Source organism: Bufo bufo, chromosome 3, assembly GCF_905171765.1.
Source record: "Bufo bufo chromosome 3, aBufBuf1.1, whole genome shotgun sequence".
NCBI lineage: Eukaryota > Metazoa > Chordata > Amphibia > Anura > Bufonidae > Bufo > Bufo bufo.
In genome coordinates, this window is record NC_053391.1 from 469,431,893 (window position 1) to 469,444,167 (window position 12,275).

The 12,275-nt window shown below is 41.1% G+C and overlaps 1 protein-coding gene across 1 annotated transcript in view; it reads right to left on the reverse strand.

Moving 5' to 3' along the window:
- MYO16 (myosin XVI) overlaps positions 1 to 12,275 on the reverse strand; it is a 441,642-nt gene that overhangs the window by 361,865 nt on the left and 67,502 nt on the right. Inside the window, exons 11-12 of the mRNA XM_040422330.1 lie at positions 7,324 to 7,389; positions 6,624 to 6,751 (exon numbers count right to left, since the gene is read on the reverse strand). Of these exons, the coding sequence (XP_040278264.1) occupies positions 6,624 to 6,751; positions 7,324 to 7,389 (194 nt within the window). The remainder of the gene's footprint in view (positions 1 to 6,623; positions 6,752 to 7,323; positions 7,390 to 12,275) is intronic.

The window sequence follows — 12,275 nt, forward strand, 5'->3', positions numbered from 1 at the left end:
TGCAGTTCAAGCACATCTTGTTAGTTTCATTTCAAATCCATTGTGGTGGTGTATAGAGCCAAAAATGTTAGAATTGTGCTGATGTCCCAATATTTATGGACCTGACTGTAGATGCCTGATCATGCAGGTTGTGCTCAGGTTTAGAATTTTTATGCCTCGCTTCAGACTCTGATTTCACAGCGTGCAAACCACTCGTGTCTTGTCATCAGCACATTGTTTGAAGAACTGCCACGCCAGGGAACTCCTTAGAGCTGGCTTTTTGTGTGCTTGGTCGCTTGGTGAAGTGGGCAGTAGCAGGCATACTGTCTAGGGGACGGCCGCTCCGCTTTTGCATCCTGTTCCCTCTTTTGCTGTGCTGGTGGCTCTGTGCGACCACCGCCTCTTCCTCTGAACTACCAAAGTCACTCGCATGACCTTGATTCCATGTGGGGTCGATGACCTCATCATCCTCCACATCATCTTCCACCCAGTCTTCAGACTTGCCCTCCTTGTTGGTCTGGACACTGCAGAAAGCCACAGCAGTTGGCACCTGTGTTTCGTCATCATCCGAGACGTGCTGCGGTGGTCCTCCCATGTACTCATCCTTAAACATAAGTGGTTGGGCATCGGTGCACTCAATCTCTTCAACTTCTGGGGCAGGGCTATGTGGATGGCCCTGGGAAACCCTGCTAGCAGAGTCATCAAAAAGCAGAAGAGACTGCTGCATGACTTGGGGCTCAGACTGCTTGGCTGATTTGCAAGGGGGTGAGGTGAAAGACTGATGGCCATCTGATCTTTCAGCAGGGGACTGGGTGGGAGACAGTGTGAAGGAACTGGAGGCACTGTCAACCAGCCAATCTACTATCTGCTGTACTTCTTCTGGCCTCACCATTCGTAGAGCGGCATTCGGGCCTACCAAATAACACTGAAGGTCATGTCGCCTACTCGCACCTAAGGAAGGTGTTTCACTTGTGCGTGTAGCTGGCACAGATGGACCACATCCTCTCTACCAACACCAGCACCACCACAACCAGGGCCAAGTCCCTTATTTGACGCTCTCCTCATTCTTTGCGTTCACCCACCAAACTAACAGATGGTTTATGTCAGGCGACAATATAACCGCCAATAGTCAACAATTAAGTTCACTGACAGTAAGGCTGTGCCGGTGTCAAAACATTTCTTGAGGTCACACAACAGTGTGACAGGTGAATTTTATACAATTACTTCATGGTCACAAAAAATTTGAATTTTTCAACCAACAATGTAACTGCAGTATTGACTGGTTTTATTGGACTGTCAGAAATGCAGCACAGGCCGCAAATGTGCTATCTAGCACAAAAAGGGTGTTTTCTTCAAACAAAAATATAACAGAAGTATTTAACAGTTGTATTGGACTGTCAGAAATGCAGCGCAGGCTGCAAATGTACTATCTAGCACAAAAAGTTTTTTTTTTTTCAAACAAAAATATAACAGCAGTATTTAACGGTTGTATTGGACTGTCAGAAATGCAGCGCAGGCCCCAAATGTACTATCTAGCACAAAAAGGGTGTTTTTTTTCAAACAAAAATATAGCAGCAGTATTTAACGGTTGTATTGGACTGTCAGAAATGCAGCGCAGGCCCCAAATGTGCTATCTAGCACAAAAAGGGTGTTTATTTCAAACAACAATATAATAGCAGTATTTAACGGTTGTATTGGACTGTCAGAAATGCAGCGCAGGCCGCAAATGTACTTTCTAGCACAAAAAGTGAGTTTTTTTTCAAACAACAATGTAACAGCAGTATTTAACGCTTGTATTGGACTGTCAGAAATGTAGCGCAGGCCGCAAATGTGCTATCTAGCAAAAAAAGGGTGTTTTTTTCAAACAACAATATAACAGCAATTTTTAACGGTTGTATTGGACTGTCAGAAATGCAGCGCAGGCAGCAAATGTACGATGTAGCACAAAAAGGGTGTTTTTTCAAACAAAAATATAACAGCAGTATTTAACGGTTGTATTGGACTGTCAGAAATGCAGCGCAGGCCGCAAATGTGCTATCTAGCACAAAAAGGGTGTTTTTTTCAAACAAAAATATAACAGCAGTATTTAGCGGTTGTTTTGGACTGTCAGAAATGCAGCGCAGGCCGCAAAGGTACTTTATGGAAAAAATATAATTTTTTCATCCACAAATCAAAGAGATGGATTTAACTGATCTTCTGTCACTCTCACAAGTGCAGTGCAGGGCACAAATGTACTTTTTTGCAAAAAAAATTATAATTTGTCCCCCCAGAATCTAAGAGATGGATTTACTGAATTGATTACACTCACATATGCAGCACAGGGGTACTTTACAGATTTTTTTTTGAATATGTCACCCCCTGGGTCCCTGAACTCACAGACGGATTACCTATATTATTTTCCCTTCCCCTGGCACATATGCAGTGCAGGTGCCCTTAATAAATGGGTATATGTTGCCCACTGAACTAAAAGAACAGGACAAAATTATTGTCCCTGGCACATATGCAGTGCTGCTGCACTGAACTTGCACAAAATGGCCGCCGGCGCCTACCTAACTAACAGACGGATAAAACGTCTTTTTCTGTGTCACTGGGCTCAGGGCAGGGTACAAAAATATTGCATGGCACCCACAAAAATAAATCACTGTAGATCGCAGAGTTAACAACAAGTTCTGATATCAGATAGATTCTTTCCTATTCTCTCCCTCACAGCAGCAGCATCCTATCCCTACACTAATCAGAGCAGAGTGACGTGCGGCGCTACGTGACTCCAGCTTATATAGAGGCTGGGTCACATGCTGCACTGGCCAATCACAGCCATGCCATTAGTAGGCAAGGCTGTGATGGCTTCTAAGGGCACATTAGTTAAACGCTTGTTGATTGGCTGCGCTGCAGCCTTTCAAAAAGCGCCATTAAATCGCTGAACACCGAACTGAACCCGAACTTTTACCGAAATGTTCGGGTTCGGGGTCAAAAAATCCTAAAGTTCGGTACGAACCCAAACTTTACAGCTGAACCCTAATCTGAAGTGAACCTGAAAAGCTCCGAGGTCATTTTGCAGATGATTTTTTGTGAAATTCGTAACAAACCAGCTTGCTAATCTTTAGTCTATGCCATAGATCTGGGCCATTATGTAGTTGACCAGTTTAGAAAACTCATTTTGAAATACCCCAATGTGGAACTTTGAGTAAATTCTGGACTTTCATCTATTTGATGGTGCAGAAAGCAGCCTAAAAAGCATTTTTTGCTCTGGAGGATCCTGAACAATGATTTTGATAGGACTGTGAAATGCATTATTTAAAGAAAGTTTTAACATTTGTGATCACCAAACATAGAACAGACAACTCCATCAGCTACTTGGAGTCATCTGATAATTTCAATAAACTGAATGAATCTTTTCATTTTAAGCATTCTAGCAAATAGGCACACGTGTTCTAAGCACTTGTAAAATAAGCACAAGCCTTATGTTTCCTCTACACGAAAAGATAATGCTAAGCACAGCTGAGTACACAATATCTAACCTAATACTAAATATGCTGAATAAATCCTGAGGCGAAGCAGCAGCATGACTATAAAATGAAATGTAAATATGTGTAGCTTAGTATTAAAGCAAAACATGAAGAGCAAGCCATAAAGCCTCCAATAATTACACTTGGAATTGTAAATATAACTCTAAAAATGCATGAGGTCCCTCTGGAGATTAAGGAACAACATCTTTCTTGTGGAGGAGCTTTTATCACAAGAAGCAGAAGGAGAGATTCTATCATCCAGAGGAGAATACCACCTGTTAGCTTAACAGCATTACTTTTAATAAAGAAAACATACAGAGAATCAAGATTGTACCAAAACCATATTCTAGATCACTGTTATACTGAGAATAGACATGCAATAGCAGGTCCTGGAGTTCCCTATCAATGCTGAAGCGGCTGCCAGATACATCTCGAAATGCTTGTCACAGAATAAACAATATGCTAGAAGGGGAATACTTAGCTATGAGATTGTTAGTGGATTGTACCAATATATTTTTAGGAAAATGTTCTAGCATCTGGTATGTTTAAAACATGTAGGGTTCGATAATATTCTTCATAAAACACAGGGTGCACAGGTAGCAGTCGCTACCGGGCCCAGGAGCCTGAGGGGGCCCAAGGACCCCTGTGCCGCATAAGAAGACACCAGTATCATAGAAAGTGCACGCTGGTCAAGTTACACCTCTGGCTGGAGGGACGGGGTTAGGTCAAGAATTTGGCATGGGGAGGACGCCGTTTCAATCTTTGCCTCAGGCAGCACGAAGGCTATCTGCTTCCCTGCCCCTGGCCACAAAGTACCAAGGAAAGGGGGGCCCAAGCTGAACTCTTGCACCAGGGACCATGAGCCTTTAGCTACACCACTGATAAAATACATCATTATAAGAAAAACACAAGCTCTAATGCGGTTTGGTCCAACTCAGGTCCTTACTCATAGCATTGTGGTGCTCTTGAAAAAGGCTGAATTTAATGAAACATAGATAATAAATCAGCAGGATCTGGTCACATGACCCCCTCATTAAAATCTCAGTTAATTACATAGGTAGATAGCAGAGAATACAAGCACAAACTTGAACATATGATCACAAACTTTGTTAATAAACATGTTAATAAAGTAAAATAAGATCACATTTGTGATTAAAGCCATTTTGGAAATGACTGTTAAGCAGAAAGGGGCATGGTATGGGTGGGGTGTGGTTGGGGCAATCAGCCCCTGCACATTTATCATTATTTACACCAGAAATAACCAGTTTCTGGTGTAAATAATGGTGCACAGACTGCCGGAGGATACATTTACTTTATGACAAGGCCTATGCACAGTCCATCAAGACCAGTGTGTAGCAAGAAATGTGACTGAGGTCATTTACTGCAAACATAAATGACTTCAATCATATCCCAAATGGACTTAATCAGAAATATGATTTTATGTAAACATTTTAACATGTTTTGTGTTTCAACATAATTTGTGACCATGCTCAAGACCACACCACTATCAGAAAAAGATGGGCCACATGGTCTAACTGTTCTCTTTCTAATGCTTTGATATCTGTAAGAACCTGCTTCTTAGATTTTCCTTGTTTATCATTTTTGACATAATTGTACTAACTTGTGGGATGCATCTCTTGTGACATAGGGTTTTTGTCATGCTATCTATTATGATAATAACCTGTGTCTGGCTGTGGGGGGGGGGGGGGGCATTTATTGAAACTGGTGTAAAGTAAAACTGTCTCAGTTACCAATAGCAACCAATCAAATTCCATCTTTCCTTTTCCAAAGGAACTCTGAAAAATTAAAGGAATCTTAGTGGTAGCTATGGTAAACTAAGTCATTTTTCCTTTACACCAATTTTGATAGATCTCTCCCTATATCTCTGGTTAGGGATGAGCGAACCGGAACTGAAAAGTCGGTTTGGGTGCCCGGACCCAAATCCGGACTTTTCACTGAAGTCTGGGTTTGGGTTCAGTGCTGGTAACATGGTTATATCGGAAAATAATAGCATTCTAAAGACAGAATACAAAAGAATATGGCCATTTATGGGGAAGAGCCATATTGTTTTGCATTCTGTCTAAGAATGCTATTATTTTCTGATATAACCATGTTATAATGGAAAATAATAAAGTGACGTTCGAATCCCCATTGACTTCAATGGGGTTTGGGTTCGGGGTCAAGTTCGGGTCCCGAACCGGAACTTTGACCTGAAGTTCGGGTGAACCCGAACTTCGATGGGTTCGCTCATCACTATCTCTGACCTGTGTGTCATTGACTGTTCATGTCATGGTTTTGTGTATGATTACCAGTCTTTCAATAAGAAGTTAAAAAAGTGTTGTACTGCATATTCATGCATTCTTTAAAGAGGATCTTTCATTACAATAAAAAAATCTAAACTAAGTATGCTGACATGGAGAGCAGCGCCCAGGGATTTCCCTGTACTTACTATTATCTCTGGGCACCGCTCCGTTCTCCCGGTATAGGCTCCGGTATCTTCAGATTTTCGGCTCAACTGGGAGGAGCCTGCTCTTGTTCTCCTGGGCGTCTCCTTCTCCCAGGCTGGAGTGCTGGCCAATCGCAGCACTCAGCTCATAGCCTGAGAGGTTTTTGCTTGGGAGAAAGAGACGCCCAGGAGAACAAAAGCAGGCTCCTCCCAGTTGAGCCAAAAATCTGAAGATACCGGAGCCTATACCAGGAGAACGGAGCGGCGCCCAGGGATAATAGTAAGTGCAGGGAGATCCCTGGGCGCCGCTCTCCATGTCAGCATACTTACTTTAGATTTTTTATTGTAATGAAAGGTCCTCTTTAAGTGGCATTAGGTGAGCTGGACTGTAGATAGACATCTTATCTTCATCCTTCTCTGCCAGGTTATTTGTTGGCAAGTTGTTATGAAATTGCGTTAGACTTTGTGGCTGGGTTCACTATATAATTAATATTGGGCTGTTGATTCACTGCACCTATGCGATAATACCTAGAGCTAATAATACCATGAATATTCAACACGTCTTTTTATCAGCATTTACCATTCCAAAATCACTGCTTTACAAGGTCATGAGATAATACATGCAGGATGCCATGCATAGTGCTCTTCACAGCACAAACAAATTAAATATGCTAATACCAAGCAGACAGTACCTTAAGATAAAGCACTGAGGTCTTCTCTCTTGGAAAACCATGTGGTAAGCTCTCTCTGAACAAGCAAAAATGTGAGGAGGAAGCGAGGAGCACAAGCGTCCAGAGATATTATGGTATAACTGAGTAACCTAAAATGGGAACAACCCAAAAAAAAATTTGTTTTTTAGTTATTCTTTTTTAGTTATTATTGTTTTACATATTTTCAGACATTGATGGAAAAATCTATCATGTTTACATAATTACAAATAATTATAAAATGCTCTATTAAAGTTAAAGTAGAGGATTGATTTATGCCCACTAAACTGCTCTCCTAAGTATGGATCATGAAACTGGGAGATCTTCTAAGAGCACCTCCCCACTGTCCTGCCCACTGGCCATTCAGGATATATTCCTTGTACTATGACTCCTTTGAAACTGAATCTTATTCTGATTAAAATAAATCAACAGGACATGAAAGTGTTACCAAGTTTCACCAAATAAGAAACAATAGTTCAGCCTGTCCTCGTCAGAGGTTCCCTTTGAGCACTGTACATTGCACCATCACTCTTCTCATTTGATAGTCAACTGTTAAAAATTTTTAAGGGAACGGAAAAGGCAACTGGCATGCAAATGAACATACATATATGACAAGGCCATGCACAAAAAGCAAGAAGCTTCATAAAAGTAGAACACAAAATATAAAATAAAAATGAGTGCTTACCAGTGAGGAGTAGATTGGGAGATCTTTGTAAGGGTTAACTAGCAGCAAAATATTCCCAATGTAGGTCTGAAATAGAGTTTGATAAAAGCATTAATTCAGTTACCATCCGCTTGAATTGAATTCACGTAAAACTTGTAAAATGACATGTGCTGACATCTGGTCTTTATCTGTTCCTGCGCTCCTTCTTCATTACAACAGACATGTTTGTGCAGCAGGTAGCACTGATGCTTTGGAAATACAATACAGCAGACGAAAGTCTGTGATCGAATACATATGGAATTCAGTTCTCTGGTCACTCAAAATTGAGATGTTTCTTAAAATGATAGATTGGTTCCCACATATTTTTACAAAATTAAATTAATGCATCATACATATTACATTTGTGTCCGTTGAACCAATATCAAATCAAGCGCATTTATTGATAATCTAATGTGTATGGGCTAGTCAAACATACTTAGGTGTCAGCTTTCATTAGACAAATGGATTAAACAAGTTGCTCCTCTGAGTGCTAGAGATGTCCAGTGATCGCTCATTGACTACGTACTGATCAACATACACGTTAAGCCAAGCCAAAGCTCAGTTTTATTTAGCTTGGCAGAAGGTGCAATATATCACCCCTCAAGCACCAATTGTGTGCTATGACTCATATCCTGAGGATATTCACTGGCTGCTGCTTCTCTTAGGTAAAACCTAACCCTGTTAGCAAACGTTCTGGTACCTGCATCCATGTCAGTTGGGAAGGTTCTACAGTTGCATCAGGTACAGGTCAAGTCCGTTTGTGGTAATGGTCTTCAGAAATTTTAGGTAAATATGCTTAGATATACTGCATTGAGTTTTGAGTAAATTAATTACATTGGCTTTACTATAAGAAAGACCCAACATATTTTTTTCTATCCCTATTCATGTACAGACATCAGCTTAAGGTTGTAGAAATCTAAAGTCATATTTCTTGCCTCCTTGCCAACTGTTGTAAGACTCAAAGCCGAAGCAGAACAGCTCATATAGCTGCCAGAATTATATCTTTAGTAACAGTTGGAGAAAATCATGTCTCAGCTGGGAGGAATAAAACTTGCATTGTGCCATACTTTGTTATATTACTTCTTCACAATTGTCAGTTCACATCAATCATAAAGTAATGTCAGCCATACACTGCTTCCCTTCATACTGTACAGCTGTAAAAATAGAAAGCCGTCTGACAAATGGAAACCATTAAAACAAGGCTTGTATATTTTATGTAGATGAAAGGTATGGAGATTAGAATGACAATGACAATGTCTATCTGTCATTGTGATCTTTTATGTTATATTGTTACACATTATTACTCTTAGCCACACAAGCAGTTTAGACTTTTTTTGCTGCATTCAATTCATTTCCTAAACAAGGGTTTAAACAAGGTAAGAAATGTAGACATTAGCTTTATACTACTTTTGTGATTTGTCCCGCGTGAATTGCTCAAAGCGGGAGCCACCATTTTATAGGTCAGAAGACAGAGAAGAAGGCATCTGACACTAATAAAGGGTCATTTTTGTACCCTTTATTATTAAAAATACAATCTGACACTACATTGTGCTTTTCAACAGGCTGTTACCACCAGCTACAATGCGTTTACCAATAGTCATAATTGTCACTGCCATTTTGACCTTTCTAATGCTGTCTTGGTGTTAAAGAGCAAATGGGTTGGATCCAGTCATAGGAGACCTCCGAGTGTCATATGGGACTTTTCACGGTAATCAGGGCACTTTTGATTTGGACAAAACTTTTTCAGCCTGTTTCGAACCTGACTGCCAATACAACCACATTGGACCTGAAACAACTAATAGTCAATAAAAATATTATACATAATATATAGGAAATGAGAAGGAAGGGCTATCGGGTTTGGAAACTCTCTTAGGCAGTTTTAAGTATTCAACAAGACATTGGCACATTTGCAGAAGTCATTTTAATGGCAAACAGTGCAATATGGCTTTGTAGCTCATTTTTCTTATATAGGGTATGGTGGCTGCCAGTTTTTAGGTCTGGTGGGGCATCATGTGCTCAGGGTGCTGGATGCTGGGGGGGATCAAGCAAGCCACTCTGTATAGGCCACAGTATATAGATACAGAGCTGAAACTAAATGTTTGCTGCAAGTGAAGGAAAGTCTGGGGCATTACTCATACGTCAGTGTTTTGGTTAGTGTTTGAACAGTAATTTCCACAAGTGACTGTGAGCCAAAACCAGAAATGGGGCCTATATAGACAGAAGGTATAATGGAAAGATTTGCTGTCCAAGCTCACTTCACATCACTATGCAAAGCTGTACTGGGAGGGTTGCAATGTCGATCAGACAAGCCCCAGTTGCTGGACCTGTCAGTGTGACTGGACACCTAACCAATCAAGTCTCTATGTCTGACTCCATGTTCAATCCTTGAGCCAGATGACTACTCTTTTTACTTCCTGCTACTGTCTGCTACCAGTATGTTCACACCAGTAATCTGTTATCAGCTCCGCAGACGTATCCTTGGTCCCTAGCAGCCTAGTCTATCCTGCTTTGCAGTGGACTCTGGTGAATACCTAGAGGTAGCCTTGGTTTCATACTACCTAGAGTGGTTTTAGGAGTCTGGTAGCAGTTTTGGAGTTCACTGGTGGTGGTCTAGATGGGGACTCTAGTCTCCCCAACATATGCTCCTGTTCTGTGTTTTTGCCCCATGCCTACTTTTGGTTAATAATTACTGATAGCCAAAAACTGACGTGTGAATAAGGCCTTAGTATGGGAGTTCTGTATCTGGACATATTATGAATGTTCTCCATATAGGAGAAACATTTAGGGCCAGATTTATCATTAGCTCAAGTCAGAATAATGGAGTGAAAAAGTCACAAAAAAAGCGCAAACGCTAAAACTGCGCACAAATTTGCGACTTTTTTCTGCTCTGCACTATGCTCGCCAGTTTTCTGAAAGTGGGCGTGTTTTCTTATGTAAATGAATCTCTAGACAGATTTACTATTGGGACTATTTAAAAAATCGCTAAAAAATGCGCAATTTCACTCCAGTGAGGACCATGCTTATCTTATTAGACTTTTTAATAGAACATGCGACTTTTTCGTAAGGACGTGCGACTTTTGTAAAGCTGCTTACTGACAGATAAACTGCTACCGTCAAACCACATTTATTACAGGCTTAAAGGGCCGATCATAAATCTGACTTGGCTAAAACTGACTTTAGCCATATGTGAAAGTGGAGTGAGGTGTCAAAGTAATGATAAATCTGGCCCTTAGTCTAATGCGGTAAGCAACATATTAGGGTTCTAAAACACAGATTGTCTACATATTAATGGGTGCCAATCTCTGATGCAGAATGTTAATAGGTGCTTGATAAATTCCAATTATTATGAGTATCACAATCTTGGAACAAACATGGATAAATCTTATTTTTTTGTATTGTAAACAGTTCTCTATGTTTACAGACTGTTAAACAAAATAAGTCTCTAAACACCACTGTCCCCCTTCCCCTAATGAACTGCAGACTGTCCAGGTATGTAAGGATGGTTGCCAGCCCTGCAAGGATTAAAGGACTTAATTTAAAAACATGACCATGTACAGATATGTATTCTGAATAAGCCTATAGATATCTTTTTATGTTATCAGCATGTGCCCCAGATCAGCAGATGATTAAACAGGTGTGTACTAATTGTTTTGTTATTTTAGAAGATTGGCTATATCTTATTTTTCCAATAACCTCTTTAAAGAGCATCTGTCAGCATGATCAACATTATTAAACCGGGCATTTTACCTGGTAGGGTTGATCATGCTAAGTAAAACAATATATTTACTTTTTCTATAAGGTTAATAGTTGCCGAGATATATTAATCTTTATATTTATGTAAATTACCTATTTGGAGAGGGCTGACCATGGTGCTAGGAGCACCGTTGCTGCAATGTCCCCATATTCTCTGTACTCCTCCTCCCCTTCTCACGCCAGCTGACCATTGAAAAAATTTACAGTGTTCAAAGCAGGCCGGGTCAGCTGAATACTTCAGCTAGGAATAATGGAATAGGACTCCGGTTCTATTTTGTTGGTTTTCAGAACTGGGGCCATGATTAAAAGGGACGGCCGGGGGCATCCGTATTGCGCCGCTAGAGATGAAATTCCAGGACCGGCGCAAGACGAACCAAAGCGAAAGCATTTACCAAGAATGTTTTTATTAATCAAAAATGAAAGTCAGAGGTTTGAAGACGATCAGATACCGTCGCAGTTCCGACCCTAAACGATGACGACCAGCGATCTGGCGGCGTTATTCCCATAACCCGCTGAGCAGCTTCCAGGAAACAAAAGTCTTTGGGTTCCGGATGGAGTATGGTTGCAAAGCTGAAACCTAAAGGAATTGATGGAAGGGCCCCACCAGGAATGGAGCCTGCGGCTTATTTTGACTCAACACGGGAAACCTCAAGCGGCCCGGACACGGAAAGGATTGACAGATTGATAGCTCTTTGTCGATTCTGTGGGTGGTGATGCATGGACGTTCTTAGTTGGTGGAGCGATTTGTCTGGTTAATTCTGATAATGAACAAGACTCCTCCATGATAAATAGTTACGCGACCCCCGGCGGTGAGGATTGTGTTGACCAGACTCTTGGATAGTGAGACTGGACTTGTAGGTGAGGGCTTGCTGGTGAGCTGACCCTCTAAAAAATTATATGCGAGGGCCTGCAGGTGAGCTGACCCTTTAAAACATTATATGCGTGGGCCTGCAGGTGAGCTGACCCTGTAAAAAATTATATGCAAGGGGCTTCAGGTGAGCTGACCCTGTAAAACATTGTAGGTGAGGGCCTGCTGGTGAGCTGACCCTGTAAAACATTATATGCGAAGGCCTGCTGGTGAGCTGACCCTCTAAAAAATTATATGCGAGAGCCTGCTGGTGAGCTGACCCTGTAAAACATTGTAGGTAAGGGCCTGCTAGTGAGCTGACCCTGTAAAAAAT